At 34.3% G+C, this 24,681-nt stretch overlaps 1 protein-coding gene across 1 annotated transcript in view; it reads left to right on the top strand.

The window, feature by feature from the left end:
* The window catches only part of FAM63B (family with sequence similarity 63 member B), a 33,703-nt gene extending 11,248 nt beyond the window's left edge, over positions 1–22,455 (top strand). The window contains exons 3-9 of the mRNA XM_009280351.2: positions 221–285; positions 4,560–4,718; positions 5,629–5,731; positions 6,723–6,865; positions 17,115–17,288; positions 18,579–18,752; positions 20,213–22,455. Coding sequence (XP_009278626.1) covers positions 221–285; positions 4,560–4,718; positions 5,629–5,731; positions 6,723–6,865; positions 17,115–17,288; positions 18,579–18,752; positions 20,213–20,332 — 938 coding nt within the window. The 3' untranslated portion in view covers positions 20,333–22,455. The remainder of the gene's footprint in view (positions 1–220; positions 286–4,559; positions 4,719–5,628; positions 5,732–6,722; positions 6,866–17,114; positions 17,289–18,578; positions 18,753–20,212) is intronic.
* The last annotated feature ends 2,226 nt before the right edge of the window (positions 22,456–24,681 follow it).

Genomic DNA, 24,681 nt, shown 5'->3' with positions numbered 1-24,681 from the left:
TGGTTGGACTCGATGATCTTAGAGGTCTTTTCCAACCTTAATGATTCTATGATTTTACTCCATAATTATAATTCAGGTTATAAAACAATGCAGTCTCATTAATTTGATAGAAAACTTCAATGGTGGTATTTATGATCAGTCAGCTTCAGTCAGAAGTGTTCATAGAAATGTTGAAGCTTTGAGCGTGGAATAAACTTAACTTTATTTTCGCTTTTTTTAGGAGACTATATTCTTGATGCAAAACCTAAAGAGATATCTGAAATTCAGCGTCTAAATTATGAGCAGGTAAGGAGCTGCTCCTAAAATACAATTGCTTACGTCTGAAGGAACTAAAACTTTTTTTCTTACCTAAGGTTTATCATCTTGTTAAAAAACAGAAGCATACAAGCCATTGTTTGTAGTTAGTTTTTCCTTTTTTCCTAGGCTTCATGTAGAGTATTATTTGTAAATAATTCCTATTAGCGTAGAAAAACTCAGTATCTATTCACACAAGAAATTATTATTTTTGCCTACAATGAGTGAAATGAAAGAATTTTGGTTTTATTGAATTATAACACGGAAGTGCAGATGGAAGTATATAACAGGGTGGTTGCTCTTTGCAGTCTTCTATTATGCGTCCTTCAGTGTACTCTGTTCTGTGATCCCTGCTAGACTTTCTCTGAGGATAAGAACTGAGCAAGAACGAGATCTCTGTTCTTAAGTGGTGATGGACAGAAAGAGGTTGATTCCGTATTATGAAAGGCAATATTATTTGTACTGACCACTATTTTTGTCATCACAGAAGTCTTTCTATGTTAAAGATAATGATGATAGTTTAAAACAATATTGATGTAGTATATATTATCTTGGAGCAAATTTTTCAAGCTCTGTGGTCACAGCTGGTTTTTTGATTACTCATGGAAAAATGATTTGAATTTATTATATGTGTTAGGTTTCAAGCTAGTTCTATTTATTAGGTCGTCTTTTCTTGCTCTCATTCAGTGTTGAAAACCAAATTGAGTATCTTGGGATAGTTGAAATAAGACTGAAGATTGAATGTGGATTCTTTTAATAATAATCCAAAATATGACTTGTATCAAATTATATGAATTATTTTTTTAATAACAAAATCAGCTATATTTTTTCCACACAATTCTGTGCTGTAGAAGATTATAGCTATAATCAACTTACAGGAGGGTGATGAAAGCTATATACCTGGTTAAAGTACAACCTCTGTGGCTTTCTTGTGCTCAAATATATGGGTTTACTATGTAAATGTCACAAACCTGTTCCTTAAATATTTAACTGTACAATTTTAAAGAAACCTTCTGTTCTAGGAATGTTCTAAATGTACTTGTGGATGCATGAGTGATATTGCATGAGAGGGAAAAAGAAACTAATTAGGCAACTAAGTCTTAAAAATTATTACATTTCAGAAGCATTGGAACTAAGTCTTGGTGTTAATCATAATTTTGTGTTTATCTTGTCACGTAGTTAATATTCTTTGTCTAAAACAATGTGTTTTCTTCTTATATGAGAAATTCAAGTAAATTTTTTGGACAGCTGGATTTGTAATGCTTGATTTTAGTATAATTTCAACATAGTGACAAGATACTAATTTCAGCTGTGACTTTCTTTTTTACCATACTGAGGGATTTAATTAAATATTTGAATGAAAGTTGGATTAAAAAAAAAAAAGCACAAGTTCTAATGCACAAACTTAAGAACAGGTTGCCCAGGTAGGTTGTGGAGCCTCCATCCTTGGAGATACTCAAAAGCTGTCTGGACATGGTCCTGGGCAACTGGCTCTAGGTGGCTCTGCTTGAGAAGGCGGGGGTGGACCAGATGGCTTCCAGAGGTTCCTTCCAAGCTCAACCGTTCTGTATGTTTATATCCTCGCTTATTTGCATTCATTTTTTTAGAAACTTGTCGCTTTGAAGGTTGTGGAAATAGCTAAAATAGAAATGATACTGTTCGAACTGTAGTGAGAAACTTCAGTTTTATAGACTGTTTGATGTATTCCTGCTTTGTTTACAAAGCAAACATTACAAAATAAATGCAACTAATGTCTGTAGATGCATGATCTGAATTTGTGGATGGCTAGTGCTGAATTGCTATAGACTTTCTTCCTGTTCATTTAGCAGACTAAGAGTACAGCAGTATTTCTTCCAAAACACCTCTGATAGGTTTTTATACTTGATATCTGGTCCCTACTAATGAAATGCACTTCTTAAGTAAGGTGGTTTGGTTTGCTATTATAATGATAAAAACTTTAAAAAAATTAAAAAATCTGAGCCAGAACTTGGGAATTAATTGCAAATTTTCCTAAATTCTAAATCTTGTGACACAGCAAAATTGTCAAAAAGGATGAAGCAACATGTAGTAACGTAGTAGGAGCTGTTACCTTCCTGGTAATAGAAACTTTACACAGCAGTGCAGTTGAAGGGTTACAAGCCTTAAAACTCTCATTTATAGCAACCACTCTCAAGTGCAGATACTGGATAATGATCATGACTGTTTTACAGCTATGCTTTATTAAGTAGTTTATAAGCTTTTCTGTGTAAGCTTCAACTCTTCTGAGAGCTTTCCAGGTTTAAATCTGCTTAGTAACAAGGAAGTATATCTGTTTATAAATTTAATTTAGGAATTTTCAGAAGTTGCATCTAAATTGAAATTACTCAAAGTAGGAACAAGCTTATTGTTCTACTGTCATTTTATTAAGAAAAAAAAGTACATTTAAACTTGCATACCAGTAAGAGGAGTAGCTTATTTCCTTTGGCTAAAATGCTGAGGTTGGTGAACATGAAATTTTTGCTATGTGCCTTAATGAAACCATGCTGTTGCATGTGTAAAGTGTTGTGCAAAGATCTGTAGGTGAGACTGTGTAAGCAGACATATATATGTAAAACAATTTTTACATGCAAGTTTTGTTTTAGAATTCTGTTGCATGCTGAGAGATGTCTAAAACTTCTTCCAGGATCTAGGTAACGTTCATCTTCCCAACAGATGCAAAACTGTGCTTAGAATTGGATCATGAAGTATTGAATGATGTAGCTACTTCACTTAGCATGTTTACTTAGTGAGTGTTGTATGTTTTAACTGATACATTCTTCACAATATCAAGTTACAAGATGCATAGACTAATTTCTTAAACTGACTTCTTAAAAATAGTAAGGTCTACCTTGCGTTCTAATACACAGGCTTGTGTTGGCATTCTGCTCTATTAATGTGTGCACTAATGTGCTGCAGAAGTGAATGCTCAAGTTAGTACATTGGTTATGTTATTGTTTAATGGATCCAGTTATTTGTAATTTTCCTGCATTTCAGCAAGTTGCTTTTAATTTGATGAAATAACTCATCACTATGTACCCCACTTATGCCTTGTTGGCTTACCTAGCTCTTTAATAGCTTTCTCATTATTCATCCTTTAGTCAGTCATCCTTATTCTCAGTTTTTTGTCTTCCCTTATTGATTCCATTAATTGTTGTTCTTGCCATTAACTGTCTTACAATTAAAAGAAGACAACACAGAGGCAACTGTCTCTAACAGTCAGTGGTTTTAGTCTGTGAATCTTTTTTGTCTCCCACCTCCTTTCCAATCTGTATTTCTGGTTTTTTGTCATGCTTTTTTCCCCATTGTTGCAATCGTGAATTCCTCTTAAGCAAGAGAATATTGCAAAACTAAGCAAAAAACAAAACAAAACAAAACAAACCCAAACCCAACAAAACCCCAACCAAACAAAAAAGCGCCTCAGTTTCCCTGAATCTTTTGCAAATACTTTCTGATTATACTCTTTGTGGACTCTTCTCACTTGGTGGAAAATTCTTTTTCCTGCATGTCAGGAAACTTATTTGTTGGTTCAAGAGACCTGTCTCACAAAGCACTTCTTCTTTGGCTCATCTTTGCTTTGTGTGATTGGATCTTCATAACTTGATAATTCCCCTTAGGATTCCATTGGGATCACTACTATAATAAGTGCTACTTTCATGACCTGTTTCCACAGTAGAATCTACAGGCCATTTAAAGGTATGCCCAAAATAAGAGAGCAAAACTTTTTTTATGAAACAAAAAAAAAAGATACTTCATTGTTGTTCACTTTAAGTACTGAACCCCCAAATTAGAATTGGCAAGTAGAACTGTGTAGATCTGTTTGTTTTGTTCATTCGTTATGTGGTGGCAAGTACTTCAGCCTGACTCGTAAGGCAGGAATTAAAAGAGGAGAAGAAACCTCAAGAGAGTCCCTTAGAGATTCCCTTGTAATCCAATTCTTCTTGCAAGTGTCTGAGAAATAGAACTAAAAGAAAGAGGAGCTGCCTAAAAGCAGCTTATGAGTGTAGAAGAAGAAACAGACAATTACAGCTGATCGGAGGGAGAGTTCTTACTTTGCAGATCTCTTCTGGCACAATGAGAATGAATAATGTGAATATGCATTGAAACAGTTGTTTAGCTAATTTCCCCTTTTGTAAATTTTTTTTTAAATGTTGAATTGATGAGTACTAAATAATGAAGGGTTACAAGAGTAACCACCAAGTGTACAAAGCTCTGTTTGGTCATCTGGTTTTTTTTCTGTCTGCTGTCAGAATATGAGTGATGCAATGGCGATTCTACATAAGTTACAGACGGGTCTGGATGTCAATGTGAAGTTTACAGGTGTACGAGTATTTGAATACACACCTGAATGCATAGTGTTTGATCTTCTTGATATCCCCTTGTACCATGGATGGTTAGTGGACCCTCAGGTAACTTATTTTTTCAATAATTCAAACAGAATATAAGTTATTCTGAATTTTATTGGGGGGAGGGGAGCTGTTTCAGAATTTTAACTGGAGTCAATAATAATGATTATGGTAATGGATTTTTTAAAATCTAGTCAGAAAAATTGCATTCTCTTCAGAGAGGAGTGAATACAGACTGTACATGTTTTTTAGTGTGGTAACTTTGCAGACACTAGGTCTATAGTCAAGCTAACTTTGAAAACCTTCTATGCTGAATTCATGACCGTGTAAATGAGAATTGTTGTTCTGAGGGAGATAGGAAGTTGCCAGATATGGTGTCTCAGTTAACTGTTTTTGAAAGCTTGTTAGACAACACTTGGAAGGAATGCAAGGTTACCTTCCTCCTTTCTTTAATTCTGATTTACTAGTCACTGCTTTTGAGAACTGAGGATGTTAGAACCAACTGGAGAGAACTGCATCTTTAACAAACGTGATTTATTTTTAATGATATTATTTAGATAAACAGTAAACTGGTACTGTTTACTTAGGGGGAAACTGCTGAGTTTGGCTGGAATAATCTGCCTCAGATTTTTCTTTTTCATGCCTTGTTCATGAAAGTTGCTGTTCTCTTATTGTCTTGGACTTCCCCCCCCCGCCCAACTGAGCCAACTGATGCCCCATTCTCTCCTCCCTCCGTTTTAGCAACAGCTTTTGATGTTAAGTGTTAACTTAAGGATTTAAAATGGGATCTGAGACCACAAAATGTGTAACAGTCTGGGCTAAAACTTTTTGGCCTAGTATTTTTAGGTGAATAATGTACTCTCTTTGTTGAAACTCTTCTTATTTTATTATGAATAATTGCCATAGGCTTACAGTTGTGTTCTGTTCTTCACAAAGGTTAACTTCTTTGTTTTGTATGCTGTTCCTGCTCCAGGTTGCTGACATAGTAAAAGCAGTTGGTAACTGCAGTTACAATCAGCTAGTGGAGAAGATAATTTCTTGTAAACAGTCGGACAATAGTGAACTGGTTAGTGAAGGTGGGTAACTTTTTTCTAAGCTTTATCAAAGTATCTACCCTATCAAATCTTAGTTACATATTTTGTATGTGGGTCTTGGTATATAGAGATACAAGTGTGAAGAGCTTGCATTCTGTCTGCTGAACTTCTTTCCCTGGGCAGGCAGACAGCACTGTGCTTGTCACTTCTCTGATGCAATTTCCAAACCAAGGATCAGCCTCATTCTCTTGATCTATTAAATATACTTTTTAAAAAGCTGGAGAAAACTTCCTTTTCTGAAAAGGTATTATGGGCAGAATTCAGATTTCAACTTGGATATATATTGTCTCCTATAATTATCATAGAATCATAGAATAAAATCATAGACTAGTTTGGGTTGGAAGGGACCTCTAAAAGTCATCTAGTCCACCCCTGCTGCCATGGGCAGGGACATCTTCAATTAAATGTTGCTCAGACATAGAATAAAATCATAGACTAGTTTGGGTTGGAAGGGACCTCTAAAAGTCATCTAGTCCAACCCTGCTGCCATGGGCAGGGACATCTTCAATTAAATCAGGTTGCTCAGAGCCCCGTCCAACCTGACCTTGAATGTTTCCAGGGGTGGGGCATCCACCACCTCTCTGGGCAACCTGTGCCAGTGTTTCACCACCCTCAGTGTCAAAAATGTCTTCCTTATATCTAGAACATATATATATGTGTATATGTTCTAGATATAGATATATACACTATATATGTATTAGAACATGAATTATATACTACATGATGACAAAGAAAAAATCAGTAATATTAGAAGCGGATATAGCAATTCTGAACATGAGAGTATTATCTACAATGTTGAGGTTTTAGAACTTTCAGCTCATTTTCCCCTCTCTGAATGTTTTCCCTTAGATTTGTGGTAATAAGGGGGCCTCTTAGTAGGGAGGAGATAGGAGAAATATTACCATTATAACCAGGTTTTATATATTAGGAAGTATGTAATATACACACGTAACAGTACGTATTGCTTTTGTAGGATTTGTAGCTGAGCAATTTCTAAATAACACAGCTACACAGTTGACATACCATGGACTCTGTGAGTTGACTTCAGCTGTCCAGGAGGGAGAGCTTTGTGTGTTCTTCAGGAACAACCATTTTAGCACCATGACCAAATACAAGGTATATTCAACATTTTTGTCTTTACTGTTGTGGTTTGCGTTCTCATTTCAAAGCAAATCTTGGTTTTCAACTGTCTTGAAATAGAAATAAATTCCAGTTTGTTGTTATATGTAAGTATGGCTTATGGTGAATGTAAGGTCTGTAGCAAATGTTACTTGTGAATTATTGATTACAGTGTTTTAGATACCAAGATCCATTATCACTTTAAATCTTGTAGCTCTTCCCTTTATGTTCAGTTTGCTCCCTGTGTGGTTATGTATAATGACATACATTTCTTACATGGCTTAAATTTACTTGCAGTTTGTGATTGGCAATGATAAGGTTAATGAATTTATTTAATTTCTTGTTTCTGAGGATATAAAACTTTGCTTTACATTTGGGCCAGTAGATGAGTAGCTCCATCATGGTGTTCAAAGTACCAAACATCTGGAGAAGTTGAGATGAGCTACAATATTGGTTCCCTTTGTTAGGGAGGAGATTATTTTTTTGAATCTGAAACTGGGGAAGCAAAATGGTGAGAACTGTGAAAGGAGTATTCCAGGATACGAAAAGCAAGTGACAACTGGTTAATGCTTCTGGGACTCCTTACTGCGTGGAATGGAGAATCTGGCTTGGCACATTTACAATCTCTTTTGGAGCATCTTTGTTCTAACACAACTTTGCCTTTACTAAAACAATAGTGTATTTTTACGTATCTGACTTGGGTAGAAAGGGGCACGGTCAAACTGTCTCCTAAGATTTAATTGTTCCCTTCTCTTCAGTGATAAAAGTGAATATTTTGAAGTAAACATTTCATTGGCTTGCAATGCCAAATCGTACTTAGTTAGACATTTCTCTCAAACATACGTATGAGTTTTTACCTTTGTATAGAACTCTTGAAATTATATTTTGGTTATCTGTTATTAAATAAGACTTTAATTTCATGTACACTTGCATTTATGAATAATGGTAATAAATGCAAAAAAAGAGGGTGTGTAGCATACAAAAACATTAAGGAAGACACTGTTTTCACCATCTATTATTTGGTAATGTCATATACCTCATGTAAATGATACTAACTTTTCCATTTGGCAGTATTAGTCCTTTTTCTTCCCTGTCTGTTAATCTTGACTGTGAATGCTTATCTTTGGCATTTTGAATAACTACTCATAAGCTGAGCTAAAGCTCTGAATAGTCCTGATAAATAATGATTAACTCTATAAACAGGTAACACATTTGGTTTTCTAATAGCTTCTTAGAGCACATCTAAGATTTGTTTTAAATCTATGTACAATTATATTCTCTTAAAGCAGTAGGACAGTTAAAAGTATCTTTCTCTTCCCTTCCTCTGTTAAAAAAAAAAAAAGCTATGGAATATGTCTGTTTATGGCCAAAACTATAATTGTTGTATTTCCTGAGTAAGCTCATTTATGTCACAATTTTAAGAGGTATAGTTTTGCTTCTCTCCATTTTTCTAAATTTAGCTCTTGCAATAGTTGGTAGTAGAGTGTCATGCAAGCCCGTACATTGGTTTATGGTTGCTTTCATTACGGGGAAAAAAAACCCAACCTCAAAACAATTTGGTTTTAAAAAGAAAATACTAAGTAGAAGTACAGATGTACTTTCTGTGTACAAATGGTACCTAGAGATACAAGGAAGCCTTTTTTACTTCGTTTAAAGGATATTCCAGATAAAATAATTAAATCCTCCTGGAAATAATTCATTTTTGTGCTATAATTAAAACTTTAAAAATATAAAATATTCTTTGTATTAAATACAGTCAATGAGTATCACTTTGACCTTGTGAATTATAAATACAGAATTTTGTTCATAGAATGTAGACTGTTTGTCATTTTCTGCAGCTCAGTATTTAGATCAAAGACCAAAACCTGGTGTGTGTTTGTCAGTGCTTTATCAGCTCCATACTTGTAAACATACACTTCTCAGTTGAGATCCTTTTTCCTTAAAGAAATAAAACGCAGCACTTCAATGAGTTAAATATCCTTAACCAATATTAATAATACAGAACAGGTTAAGGCAGTGAGTAAAAATCTGTGTCTGAATTGTAACTGTGAGAACAAAACCCAGGTCCTAAGAAATATTGAATTAAAATATTTGAACAGTAGTATTATTTGTTCGTTGTGTATTTAAGCTTTACTCCTTCTAAGTAACTACGGTTTTAATCTTGTGTTTTTTGAGAAGTCTTAGACTTCTGAAATGTTAAGTTTTGGAATATGGTCCATTACTCTTGTGTTTCATAGTCATTATGGTGACCTCACTTGCAGCTAGTATTCAATTTCCATGTTATCTACAGGCTTTTAGTTCCTGGGGTTGTCACTTTTAACAGTGTTGTTCATTTTGCCTTGGCTTTCTGGTGAGTAGTACATTACAGAATTTGAGATATCAAGAAACTCTTTTAATAAAAACAGAAATTCTTTATTAATTTATTTTTAAAAGTCAGCAGTAACCTTTCTGTCTGTTTCTAAGCTACCTAGCTATTTGCAATAGCTATATGACTAGGTATTCTTTCATATCAAGGAAGTCAGAAATAGACTGGACTTGGGCCTTTTAGCCAAGATCAGCTATGCAAAATTCTTTGGACCTTCCAGGATACTCATATGAGTGCCAAATGCATTGTTGTCACAGAGTTGAGATTTTTCAACTGCTTTACTCTTTCTTTTTACTAGGTTTAATGCTAACTCTGCAGACTTTTAATGGAGTTTCTTTTACTTCATGGTTTGAGCAGTCGTCCGCAGTAGCTGGATTATGGAGAAAAGTCCATCAATTAGGAGAACTGAAAGCACACCATATGTTAGAGAAAATGAAGGTGTAGAACTTTTAGGGGAAGAACTATGCAATTTGCTTCTCTTTCTCTAATATTGCCCTTCCTTCTTCCCCCTCCAAACCAATATATCGAAACACACAAACAAAAGTTTGTTTGGGGAAAAAAAAGTTATGAAGCTAAACATTCCCTTTATGAAAAAAATGGAATATACATATAATAAGTTATATACGTATAATAAAACTTGTGTATTTTTAGAAACATTTACACTTTGAATAATTTGCAAGAATTTATCATGAAAATCCCTTAGGTACATTAGGCTGTTTAAGTATTATTCTAATGAAGCTAATACTTAAACTTTTATTTGGAAGCTTTCACGTACAGCTGATACAATGACTTGTACACTGGGGATATTTCTTAAGTTCAGTGGGGTTTTTTGAGGCCGATATTTTAGCAAAAGGACTGGGATTTCAATATGTTGTATTTCAAAGAAAGTAGAAGTTAGGTTGATCTTAACTGCACTTACTGGAGGAAAGAAAAAAAAACAGATCGCTAAGCTTTTTTAAAGGAAATGCAGAAATTTTTTCCAAGTTCTCTTATGCTTATCTTTTCTAGAATCGGCTTTAGAATTGAGGAGCAGGTGTGAGTAATTAAAGAAAAAGAAATACTTGGTGATACTGAAATAAATCAAAGAGCAGAATTCCTAAATTTGAGACATTTTAAAGTTCAACATACGAGTTTTTCTAATAAAACAGATTAACCTAAATAGCCTTAATTCTGCTCTATATTGGTGCTACATAACAATCATATGATTGTGATTGAGCCATTTTTAATGTTTGTGGTGCTTGGTTGAACAGATTTATTTTTTTAAGTTGTATTAGAGTTCTTTCCACATCCCATCTGGTGAGCTTGTTTTAGAGATAATTGATATTTTCTGTTTTGAAATACATTATATATGCATTTACCTGTCATTCCTTAATAAGGGATAATCTTGTGGATATTTTAGAGCAGAAATGGGAGAGGTGGAGACTGGTAACATTCTTGGTGCATATAATTTGAACTTCCTGGGTTTTAAGTCTTTATTACAAAGAGTTTGCAGTATTTATTATTTGACACACAATCTCAATTTAAAAACAGATTTACTAACACTGACAACACTTTACTCAATTATACTGAGTTTAGAGTGGCTTTCCGCTGCCAGATCAAAGGATCTTTACCTTGGTTTTGGATTGCTTATTTTAGAGGGCTGTTTTACTGAAATTGAGAGTTATGTGAAAGTGAATAAACAGCGCAGTATTCTGAATTCCTATATCTTTGCTTTGAAAATTTTTTCATAGGCTGCTGTTACAAGATGTTGCATAGTGGCAAGAACTCCTTGGAAACATTGAGCATACCAGTACCCAACTAGTATGATTGTTAGGCTGGTTATATCTACTTACGCTTCCTTTGTGTCCAGCGTCTCTATTGACTCCAAGATATTTTTTTATCTTTTTTTGCATAGATAGTAAAGGAATTTGTAAGGAAGGGGACTGGAGTGACTCCTCAGAAACCTGGCTTTCTTTTTAATATTATTTTTTAATTGTTACTAAATTTAACAATAATAAAACGGGTTTTTTTTACTCTTAAGTGCTTCTTGCAAGATCAGAAATAGAATGGTTATGAACATACAGCAACATTATGAATACCTTGTGTAGATTAGGGAGGTATCAGTGCTATTATATACTGTAAGCTGAAGCTTATTAACAGTCTCTGCTAGCAGATACTTAAAAGGCATTTCTACACTAGTTATGGGGATGAAGATAATGCTTTGGGCTGGACAATAATAGGTGAGAATTTTTATCAGAACACTTAAAAATATTTATTATTCAAAAAGGAGTATTTGACTTATGAAGAGAAAAAGCAAAAGGGGGAAAACTGTTGTTAGTTACTGTCACTGTATTTGAAAATATTAGCTACTGTTTTGAAATATTGCAGTTCAGTTTAATATATGGACTGAATATATTAACCTTTTAAAAGGTTAATCTTCAGGCAGGTGAATGCTGTGCCATTTTTACATATCTTCCAAATTCCTGACTCTGGGAATAAGAGTTAAATGGAAAGGGCTCATTCAATAATAATTTTTCTGTTTTAGATACAGCATTCACTTTAAAATCGTGGAAGTTGAGGAGTAAAGTAACAATAGTAGAAAAGTGGTGGCAGTGAGTTTTTTCAGAAATTACTATGAAAAGTTTTGAAGTACTCTTCCTCTAAAGACTTTAGTGGTTTTTTTTAAAAGCTGTTGAGTTGATATCACAATGTAATTGTGAAGATTCACAGATTGCATTTCAGAATAGACCATCAGTTCAATTATAATTTTACTTAGTTTATATTATTTAGTATAGTCTTGAATAATTAATATTTTACTATTCCTCTTCTGAAAATTGTATGAAATTTGCATAATACAATGTTGTCATTTATGATTTGAAAAAAAATTCAGTATTAGGATCATGTTTATGTTTATAGAAAAATTATGTAACATTTTAAATTTCATTATTGCATATGAAACAAAAGCAAATACGGCAATTCTGTAATATATTAGACATCTGTCGAAGTATGGTGAGTGTCAGTCAATAATGGCAGTTCAGTTATCAGATTCTTAATCTCTTTCACTGTTACTTGTCCATTTGCCCGAGTACTCATTTATTCTACTTCCTGTCCCTTTAATTGCATATTAATAGTCTTGGCTCATGTGACTATACAGTAATCATTTTCAGCAGTTAAAGATGTGATTTTTTTTTTGCCTTTGCTTTTCATTACACAGATAATAAATACATCAAATGATAATTCCCTAGATCAAGGAAAACACGACTGTAAAGAGGGGATCAGTTTGGTAAGAATATCTTAGTTCAGTTGGAATGTTTTTCCCACTGACGTGACTGTAATACAACCTATTTTCTTTACTGAAAAGTAACAAGACACCTGTTTGGATTTTTAAGTATGTGTGTTGCAATTATGTTTTTCTAGTTTATAAATGTTGGGTTTTGGTTTCAGAACTCAACACAGTTTTACTCAAACACAAAATATATTTCATAGCAATAATCGCACTTTTTCCTTGGGCGTTTAAGATGATGTCCAAGTTTGGCATAGTAGAGGCAATGTATATAACTTCTTAAAAACATGTTTAATTTTTTTTCCATTTCTTAGTAAACGTACAGTTTTTATTCTGAGGGTTACTCTGTTGAATCAAATTGTCTACACTTCTAAAAAAAAAAAGTTAATTTTCTCTAACAGTTAAAACATTCAGATAGATTAGACTAATCTCAAAGTAATAGCACTCATTCACTTCAACATAAAACACCTTCATGAAAACCAAGGGGTCTGATCCAGAAGTCCAAGAGAACATTTACATAGACTTTAAAGGATAAGGCTTAAAATGTTTGTCTTTACTGTATGAAGATATTGGACGGGTGTTTGGTTTTCCATTTCAGTTTTCTAAACTGCTGGAAACTTGGTAACTGGCATCAGAACAAATAGTTTAAAAGCATTAATTCTAATTACTTAATCTGGTCATTAAATTAACCCAGGAAAGGAGGTCTTGTAACCAGTTACATGACCTGCAGCCTACATCTGTTTGCATTTCAGAGAGGTTTTTTTTGTGCAAACTGGAAGACTGAGCTCATTCTTCAGGAGAACAATCTTGCTTTTATCCTTAGCTTTATTTCAAGCTTTGTATGTGTGAAGCTATAAAATGTGGGCATTGGTCTACAATATCTAGATATTAATTTTTAGGATAAATAATTGTTAATAACTTTATTGTAGGCACAGTTTACCTTTACACTTATGTACTTGAGACTTTCTTTTATTGTTTTATTCCCTGTTGACAACAGTTATTAGTAGACGTTACTGCTGTATATTATGTGCTAGTATTTTTGGGGGCAGTGTTAACCCATGAGACTGTGTAGTAAATGTAAAACCTCACATTTAAAAATAAACCTTAAAGATAAGCTGGTAATACTTTAGAAATGGCCAGTTCAGATTTTATGACGGTAGAAACTTGTTTATTTTGTAAAGTATGATATTGTTCTTGGCAATGTGTAGTTGAAAAGCATTGTACATAAATGTATCTATGTACATTTGTTAGCTGAATTGCATGGCCTTAGTGTGCTGATCATCCTGTTTTAGCTTTAACCCCGACTAGAAAGCAAATGCAGAATCAGGACCATGATCTATTAAGTAGAAAACACATTCTGGTTTTTACCTTTTTTTTTTTTTTTTTTTTAAAAAAAGGCTCCTTCCTTATTTTTTAGTTCAGTGTAAATAAATATTTCTACACTTAGTCATTATTACTGATTCTGTCACTGACCTCCCTCTTTCCCTTTTCGTCCTTGTGTGTGGCACTGAGTGGAGCTGAAGTGCAGAAACTTTATTTGGTAGGCTACAAATGTGGTGTAAAACTACTGTCAGGAGTCAGAAATCCCAGTGTTACATTGGTTGCCATATCACTATCACTTAGCAGCTAGACTGATCTCATGATCTGGTAAGTGCTGGAGACTGGTGGCTGGTTCCTGACACCAGGCATGTCGTTATTTAGTGCAGCTCAAATTTAGAGGCAGCGTGAAGGTCATATGATAAAAAGATTATCTCATATCATAAAATCCCCTCAGTGGAATTTGGCTGTGCAAGTGAAGTTGGCCTAAGACTGGGAAGAGAACATGCATGGCATTAAAACAGTGCCTATAAAACCAGTCTGTAGATACAGCTTCTATTTGCTTGTTGCAAGTAGAAGGAACAAAATCACTGAAGTTCTAGGAAGACTGATGCTCTGTAGAGATTAGTAGCTACATTACATCTAATACAAAAAGAGCTGACTCCTCTTATTTTGTATATGAAACTGAAAGTTATCCAATTATTACCAAAAGTTACATGAATATTAGCAATGTTATGAGGGTCCTTGGGAATCTGTTTGGTTTTTTTAGAAGTTCCATTAAATTAGACTAATACAAAGTAGAGATCAGATAACTTGATTAAAAACAAAAAGGGGAAAGATGACTTTGGATCTCTGATCTGTGCTTTCCCATTGTTCTTTCATACCAATAAAGTGAAAAGGAACTCTGTCTCTTCACAAGTACTAGGGAGCCTGTGTGTGTTGGTTTGCTAGGTTTTGTTAAAGTGAAGCAGCATGTTTCTAAACCATGCAATTCATATTGGAATTGGAATAGTATTGTTTAGGTAATGTGGTGATATGTAAGGCAGTTTATTGCCTTTCATCAGGGAGCTGTACTAAAATTTTTTTTTTTTTGTATTTCTTATTTACTCTAAGATGACATTTTTAAAATCAGTGTTAGGTATAGTTCAACTGAGGAAGTCTTAAAAACAGAAAGTAAGAACATGAATTTTATTTAAGATTGAAGCAATTCTCTATTTCAAGCAAGTGTTAGCTTTAAAATATTTTTGAATGACAAATACTAGAATCTAATTCCATAAAGGTAATGATATACTTTAATATTTGTGTGTGAAAAGTTCAGCTTATAATAGTTGGGAGATTATGAAAGCATTAACATTTTCCTATTTCAGTATTATTAAGCTACACCGTTTGAGCTGTTTAAAAAGTAATTCAAAATGTATAGCATAATAGAGGAAAACTTGACACCCCCCCTTTTTTATTTTTAGGTATGTTTGAATCAATGTACTGATCAGAATAAAATTTAAAAGGTTGAAATACACTTACCTTAAAGATTCTGTGATTTTTTTTAATATTTTTTTTTTACATTTTTTGAAAGAATTCTTGTGTAAGAAGATGCTGTGAAATACATATTCTGTGCAAATTGGAAATGTTGTGAAATTATTTCCTTTTATTTTCTTTGGGTGATTTTTAAGCATCAGAAGTAGCATTCAGTTTTTAGGCAGGTTTCCGAGGGAAAGATGATTCCTTAGATCATGTTAATGTGATCAGACTTGTTGCTGACAATTGTATTTATGTTTGTAAGCCCACCTGTGCTGGGGTAACTGCTATTCCAAAGCTTGAACACGTAGTAGTGTCCTTTGTGGGGTTTTTATCTGTTCTGTTTGGCCTTTTGTCTAAGTGCATCTTGTGGTGTTAGGTAATACTAGAACAATTGCTCCGTGTGAATCTTCAAATAATGTTTTTGTTAACGCTGTATGACCTACCAGCTGCAGAAGGGATGGCTGTAAACTTAATAGGATTGAAGAGATCTGGTTTTAATTTCAGCATCTCTTACAGGCAGTCTTTTAATGACTTGAGAGAGATCAGTGAGCTAGTTCTGTACTTGTTGAATAGGGGCGATGTTTTCATTTTTTGCCTGTTCAGCCTATGAAATCACTAGAACAGGAACTGCCTCTTGTGTTTTGGTAAATCTTTAGCACGGTGATCTTTGAGAACCCTTTGTGTGCTGCTGTAATACAAATAGCAAAGTTTTGTGGATGTCACAATAAACTGCTTTGATTTTTACAGCTAAAACACTGCAACAAGTCTTACACTGAATATCTTGAGCGGGTACATTCAGTAATATTAATGGAAGCTTCAGTCTTAATGCGCTATATGGTCAGTAATAACAGTCTTGCTTTGGAGTATAGTTCTAAAAACATTATAAAAAGGGTAGGATAAGATTAAAATCTAATTTAAATTGAAATTTAAACAGGATTTTTGTGCTGCTTTGCTGTCCCTCAAACATGCAGCACCATCTCCTTTTACTTGAGACCCGCTTTCATAATTTCCCTTTGACTTCAGCTCTTCTCCCATTCCTTCAACCTAAGCTTGCATTTCATCTTTCCTGTACCTTGGCTTCTGGACTTGTTGGTATTGTCTCTTTCACTCCTAGACCAGCCCATTTTATAATTTCAGAGTTTGAAATCGAGAAATTTGGCCTTCTGGAACTGTAAAAAGGCTAAAATTCAACAAAAGCAGTTACTGGTGACAAGTGATAGCAAGAATCTTAAATTTAGTTTTTTCAATTGAAATAAATCTCAAATTCTATCAAAACCCATTATAAAACATGAAGTCTGAGATGCGGTCATTTTGAGGTAATGCCTCTTGGATTATTTGGAAAGGTCACCTTTGTCTCCAGATCTTGCCTTTGGAATTTAATGTGATTTGTCCTGGGATTTAAAATTTACATTGCCAGTCTGGAGGTACACTTCTTGGGTGTGTTTCCAAGGAGTTATCGAGGTATATATTCATGTTTTTTATTAATTTTTAGTCAATACAAACTTTCATTAATAATGAAAAATTACAAGATGGGATACAGAAATTAAGTGTGGCTGTTAATTTGTAATGAATACTAATGAATACTAGTATCTGGTGTTTTATACTAGTATCTGGTGTTTTAATGCTGTATACTGATTCATTTAAATTTTAAACTTGCTAAAAAATCTAAATGAATGTTTTACTGGAATGCAACAGTTGTATTAGCTGATGATTTCTGCTAATTATATCAGATTGTAAAAAATAATTTTTTTAGTTTTACAGGTTTTCTTTATTCTTCTGCATAGGGTCAGCTTTACCTGCTGGTGACAGACCAGGGCTTTCTTACAGAAGAGAAAGTTGTTTGGGAAAGCTTACACAATGTGGATGGTGATGGAAATTTCTGTGATTCTGAATTCCACCTACGGCCTCCATCAGACCCTGAAACTGTCTACAGAGGGCAGCAGGATCAAATAGATCAAGTACTGGCTTTCTGCCTTTCTATTGTATTTTTCTGTTTGCTTGTCAATATATATCAATTACTACTTATTTTTAGTCATATATATGTATACTTACATGGATGTGTATGTATGTGTACTCCTGCATATATAGGACTATAAAAAACAATTCTTTAGATACTTAGGTTGGGGATCTCAAAAGTGCTACTTTGAAGTATTAGCATGACTTCAAGGGAGGAAGAGTAAGACCAGCCGTGAATAGATTGGAAAATCCAATTTTAGTCTCTCAGAATCCACTTCTGCAGAGAACTTATTCAGGTATAATGTCACATCTGCCTTGCATATGGAAACAGAAACAGCACTGTGAAACTTCTCCCCCTGTAACAAATTCATTTCAGCTCATTAATATTGTCATAACTGAATTTTGTTTTCTGATGCCCACTTTGCTGAATGTAGGACAAAAGCCATAGCAGATTGTGCGTGGTGGTGGTGATTTGTCATTCTTAACTATATATAATAGTTTCCAGGAGTCATGTCTGAGACAGGACTTGTACCAGTTAATGCATAAGCACGTAGCAAGACCGGGCTCCTTGGAAATCTTACATTCTGGACAAGCAAAATAAATTTATCTTTATAATAATCACCATTAATGTTTTTTAAATACTGGGGAAAAAAATGAATAAGCAGATGCTTTTTAATAAATTCAAGCACTGTATCTCTCTCTTGTAGAATAAAGAATGTGGCAGAGATAACAGGGCTAGTAATATCTTGAGTTGCTGTCTGTTTGGATATATCCAAAACTACCTTTTGATTATTTTCTCATCTGTTTAGGAGTTAGTGTTCCTTATTGATGTACTCTCAACACTGTTCAGTAGAGTGGGGACAGATACTCTATCAAGCATAAATCAGAATTTTAATTAGAAATAGCAAATTACAAAGAGACAGCTTCAAAACCTTTACTTCTACCTAGAACTGGTATGAGCTGACACCAGCTTTCTTTTGTTGCTGTCCAGGTAATGGAATTTAAACCTGAAAGTTTTTTTTTTTTTTGTAAATTAGCTTTTGTGTTTTGTATGTTGTGACATAGGCACTGTGACAGGAGAAATGTGAAGTAGCTGTTTTCAGCCTTTCTGCAGTTCAGGTTATGAACAGGTTCTGAAACAAATTCCTGTTTTCCATGAGGGAAATGTATTTGAATATGAGGCTGGGGGAAGAGGGATGGTACTGTGTAGCTGCACATGCTGAAAAATTCACTTGATATGACTTGGCTCTTTTCTATGTGAAAGAGCATTAATAAACGAGTTTACTGTTTAGGATTATCTGATGGCATTGTCTCTACAACAAGAGCAGCAAAATCAAGAGATTAACTGGGAACAGATCCCAGAAGGAATCAGTGATCTAGAGCTAGCAAAGAAGCTCCAGGAGGAGGAGGACAGGAGAGCTTCTCAGTACTATCAGGAACAAGAACAAGCAGCTGCTCAGGTCCAGGTAAGAAAGCATTATTACGGAATATGATCATGAGTTTTAGAGAGTATTAACTTAATAGTTACATAGACACATCTACATTTGTAAATGTTTCAGACTGATAAGACTGCCATTTACATTCTAGACAGCAAGTGACAAGATGAATATAGGAATCTTAAGAAATACACTGTAATTGTTGGAGTATGCATGCAGATATGGCAGTTGCTGCCACTTAAATACTTTGAAGCAGGCCTAACCTTCTAAATTAGGGTTTCATTTGTATTATTTAAGTTGGAATGATGGGATGAGTTAACAAGTAATGTTACAAAGATTGTATTAGCTAATATTTTACGTTACTTGCAAACTAGCGTTCAATTAAGAGCTTTTTTGATAGTAGTCGAAATTTTGTCTTTATTTTGTCTTGCAGAAGTTTGTTGCTTTACATTTTTAGGTGTTTCAGTCTATGATATAATGTGAATCTATTCAGTCCTGTTTCAAATTAGGAAATCAACAGTTTCTCCCAGTACACCTTTCTGTCCCCTCCCCATCCCCATAAGCAGTTGCATTCAAAATGCTTGGAAAATGTGATTCATGCACATGTATATACAAAATTGCAATGTAACTGAATCTTGTGTGCAAGAGGCAATATTTACATTGGTGTTCTGGATTCAGGGAGTTCTTAACTACTGAAGACTTTTAAAACTGCCTTTATTTACAAATATGTAAAAAATAATCTGTATCAAGGCTGAATCTTTGATGGCCTGAAGCAATTCAGAACCATTAACTGATGTGCTTGTTAAGCATGAAACAAGAATTTTGACAATAAAAATTGTGCTATTTCCACTGCTTATTGCTTTAATAGAATCATCAGTAGCTACTTCTAAGACAAAGATTCACTATTGCTGGCTGCAGAAAAGTAGAAAGAACTGAAGAACGTGCTGAACAGGACTTAACAGCATGCTCATTTGCAGCTATGAATGGATAACAGCTGGAATAGATGATGAATTAACAAAACTTATGTTGCCTTTGTATACCAACCCCCTTGACAAGTTCTTAACTAGTTTCTAGTCACAAAAAGCTGCTGCTTTGCCATATCTAGCTGTCAAAACCAACATTTTCACTCTGCAACTTCTGAAATGTGGATTATATTCTTATGAAAGAAACTAGGCAAAAATTACAGTACAGTAATACAGAAGTGCCAGAAAATGCTTGAAGCCAAATTTTATTATTGAAATGACTGATCTGAATATGTGGACACAATAGAAGGGACACACAGGACTTGACATATTTTCAGCTGACTTAGTTTTTTAGAAATAAGAAGTTTTGTGGCAATTCTGGAGTATTTATACAGCGAGACCCTACCTGAATTCTGCTGTTTGCATAATAGTTAAACTTCTGTTTGTGAACTTGAACATAAGAGTAATACTTCAGACTGCATCTACAATAATCTTTGTTTTATTCAAGACTTTATTTTTTCTACATAGCAGGTGCAAGGTCCTGCTTCTCCAGCAAGTGGAAGACAATCTGGGAGTAATGAACGCAAACGTAAAGAGCCTCGAGAGAAAGAGAGAGAAAAAGAGAAGAATAGCTGTGTTCTCTTGTAATAGAAAATGGCTTTAGTCTGGAGCCAAGTGCATGTCCTCAGAAGCAAAAACAAGGAGTAAAAAGGAAGACAAACCCGTTACATGCCGCCTGTGCCTGATTACCCCATGGATTTTGTTCATGTTTCAAGAGAGGATGGGTGACTTTGTTACAATCATACAGACTTTCTTCATAGTGCGTGCTGCTCAAGATGGAATTCCAAATCACAGTTGGATGCGGCTGTGCTTTGAGTTAGTCATAAGAAATACTGCACCTTGTAGCTGAACACACAAATCATGGCAAGTTTTGTGTCAGTGACATCCATTAGTCATTACATCAGTTAGTAAGCTATTTTATCTTCTACTCTAAACAAAGGAGGTAATTCGTTTTGTGCAAGACTTTTTCCTGAAGTCTGTACACTAGCACAACAGGATTCTGTGTTACTTACATGGTATGAAACTGTATCTTAGGCTGGGTAGTCTTTACGATACAAGAGCCCAAATAACAGCTGGGCACTGCCTCCTCAATGTGTCCAGATTTCTTTGCTTCTGGATCTGGTATGTTCGGTTTTTTGAACCCAGATTTATACTGTGTTACTGCTATCACTGCACCTCCTGGCCAGCTTTCTTGCCCCAAGAATATGTGACTTGATAGGCATCATACAAAAAATTGTCATAGAAAATGGGGCATTTATTAATAAGCAAGATGAATATTGTTTGCTTTTCTTGCAATTACAAACTGGGTATGGCAACTCAGATGTTATCAGGGTTAAACAAGTAATTTTATAGATAACTTCTTTTTCTTTTAGTATTTTTTCTCTTGTAGGTAAACTGGACCAGATAAGTTCTTATTTATTGACCTCTCCATATGATAGGTGAACGATGAGAGGAAACTAAGGTCTATAATAATCATTATTCTATGTAAGAATGCAGAGTTAAAATAACTAACTATCTGCCTTTTTTCCAGAAGTACCTTGAACTTTAACATGACGGTAACATGTCCACTTGTGTATTTAAGCAAGTGTACTGTAGTTAAAAACACACTTTTTTGTTTTATAAATCATGTATCTTTAAAAAGAACACTTCTGAAGGGTGAGAGAGAAGCTAGGCTGCTCTCTGAGATTGTTTGGAAAGGTGGTCAGGTGTAATATTTTGTTTTTTAAAATCACTAATTTAGAATTTTTGGAAACCAGATTTTTCTAATTTATGGGAACCAAATAAACATGTTGCGTCTTGTAGTATTTATAGAATACAGAAACAGAATACTTTCTGAATTTTGAGGGAACCACAAATCTTCCTCCATTTCCATTACGTCAATAACAATTACCTTCTTGCTGAACCTTTTTGATAAAAATTTCTATTTAGCAATTTGTAGATACTTTTGAAAAAGGCTGCTTCTCCTAGACAAGTTATGTATTCATGCTTGAAGCCTGGGTAAGTGCATTAGTATACAATAACCTGAGAAAGCTAAGGCAGCCAGGTGGAATATGGCACTCCTGGTTTCAGGTGTTTGGAGAATGTCTGTGAGAGAGAGGGTGTCTAAACATACATCCACTGGTAAAAAGCTGCTTTAGAATTTTTTCAAGCAGACTTGCTGCAGTGATGGGAACCAGTCATCACATAAATCTGTTATGAACCTAGAGTGAAAATTAGATGGATAAAGGAAGAATGTCTTACTAACTAAAGGGCCAGTTTGTATCACTTTTTTCTTCCATGCCTTTTTCTCTTTTGTTTTTTCCACTTTTGTTACAATTTCCCTTTTATAATAATGAAGAAATTAATGGTAGGAGGTCTTTAATACACAAACTGTAAATTTAAAAATTTCTCGATTCTCTAAAAAAGTCATGCCCAGAAAAGTGATTTTAATACTTAATGTATGCAGTTCAGATAATTTTCTATGTCAAAGCAAAGGTTGACGTCTTTTTTTCCTTTGCAGCAGCCTAACTTCTTCAGACAAATTAATGTGATGGAGGATCACCAACATAATGACTTACCTACTTTAAGCAGATCAGAAAATATTCCAATAGTGTCAATAACAAAGACTTTAAGCCAGAATGTTGTTTAAAAACATTCTGTTACTAAGATTTTTCCAAATTTGTGTATTTACATTTATTTATTGAGCTTGAAAAATAAATATGTCGAGCTAAGTGTTTGTTATCTTATTATTTTCAGTGACAGTATTGCCACTCTAAATTCCTTTTTGAACAAATTTAGCTGGAGCAGGCATTGTGGCTATTGAGTCTATCTTTTTGCTAAGACACTTGCTCATATTAGAAGACTTCATGTAACATTTCCAGTTTCAGACAGATGTGCCTGAAACCTAATATACTGTAGTTACGGTAATGTTGTCATTTGGTCATAAAGGAAGAAGAGTTAAATGTCAGTGCTCATCACGAAGTCTGAACTCCCAGATGATTCAGTTTCTCTTTCAATAAAGGAGTAAAGGGTTTCAAGTTATTTGAGATGGCAGGCATGCTATTCAAAGTTTTCTGTTAATATGCTTTTTTCATTACAGGTCTTGAAGCTTTGGAAAAAAGGTAAAGAATTCCTGAAATCTAGGGCATTGTTCTGCACGAGTTGAGCTTGTTAGTGGCAAAAGTTATATGCAGATGAGCTTGTTAATTTCTAAAATTAAATACATCTGGAAGCTTAACTTATACCCTACTGTGACTAACCATTCCAAAAGCAACTATCACAGTTGGTATCTATGACAGTATCCAATGATCAAAAAAACTGAACAGAATTGCTTCTGTCTGTACCAGTGAGCTTGGAAAACAATATTACAAAATATTCATGGACTACCAGAAGGACGATGTCTACTTCTGACTACTTACTTCATTTGCCTCTTTTTTTTGAAGCTCATGTTCTGGTGAAAGGGTACAGATTTATACTTTAAATCTGCTTATACATTTAGCATGCATGTGCTCCAAATACCTACGTTTTATATATATATATATGAAAGTGTCCAGAAAAGTAGAGTAGAACTTGTTTTCCACTAGATAAAAGCTAGCACAGAAAACAATCATAGAATTTTTGTTGTTGCATTGTAGTTGTGAAATAAAAAAAGCTAAATAAAAGTATTCTTAAAATTAGCAAAAAACGGAGCACTGCCATAGTGATAAATGTTTTTCTAAAAGGCACTTTGTAAATGCTCAAATATACCACTTTTCTTGTGACACTCATATGGAATCTGAGACCCAACAAAGCAGATCCAAAGGAAGATTGTAACACCAGAGGATGAAATAGCATTCCTGAAAATTCACTTAAACACAATGCAAAAAATATATTTTGTAGCTAGCCATCTAGTTAATATAAAGCATGTGTTCACATTGCCTTTACAGAGCTCTTCTTGTGGATCACAGGCACACAAGCTAAAAGTGAAGCATACACTCTTCTGTGTACACTTGCATTGGATTGCCAATCTCTACACTCATTTGATACTTCACATTATTGTCAAATGTTTCTTCAAACTTGTATACGCAAGTTCTTGAAAAAATTTTCCAGTATGTAATAAAAGGCAATTTGAGTCCTTGAAATGGAATCTTTTGGTGTATTCAGCAGGAAATACTCGAGTAAAAGGTGAAGCTGATGTACTTTTAACTGAACCTTTCTTCTTTCCTGCTACAATAGATCTATAACCCAAAGCTAGCTCATTGCTTAGATCAGCTTTCTTACCGTTCGGATCCTTATTGCAGTCAATTGCTGAAGTTTATACAAAGTACATCCTTAAATACAACATACTGCATTGAGCTGTGTTTATTTTATATAAAAGTAGACTTTTTAAGGTTGTAACCTTAAACAGCAGGTGATTCAAGAAATGCAAGTTAATTGATGCAGTATCCTCATTAGAAAGCATATTAGAGAAAAGCAAAAATAACAAGCCTTAGTTTGGTTGCAATATAATGCTCACATTTTTTCTATCTATGCTATGATAACAAGACCTTGGTAACAAGAAAAATCTGATGCTGAAAAATGTTCATATAGTCCAGTGATAGCAAATGTCACATGCAAGAACTTAAACATAGGCATTTTATCTTGTGTTTCAGCGCAGTTACTTTTTTTTTTTAAGCGTAACTAGCAATAGACTGTTAGCAGTGTTGTTGTGAGTGGGAAAATTTGGTGAGATGAATGACACTTTCTTGTACAAAATCATTTACACAGAAGTCTATTTGATGTTAATTTCCACAGTGTTTCCAGATAGCTCCTTCTTGTTCTTATAGTATTTAAGCTCAACTGTCGTCTGCTCTGATAGGGAAGAAGTGCCATAGGGAAACGCTGAGGAGGAAAGACAGGCTGGAACACAGAAGTCCCTACACCACTTCTGGAGATCATTTAGGAATTTGTCCTTAATTTTGCTGTTATTTTAGACATAA

Source organism: Aptenodytes forsteri, unplaced genomic scaffold (assembly GCF_000699145.1).
Source record: "Aptenodytes forsteri isolate BGI_AS27 unplaced genomic scaffold, ASM69914v1 Scaffold83, whole genome shotgun sequence".
Classification (NCBI taxonomy): domain Eukaryota; kingdom Metazoa; phylum Chordata; class Aves; order Sphenisciformes; family Spheniscidae; genus Aptenodytes; species Aptenodytes forsteri.
Note: the sequence above shows the minus strand (reverse complement) of the source record. Positions and strands in the feature narration are given on the sequence as shown.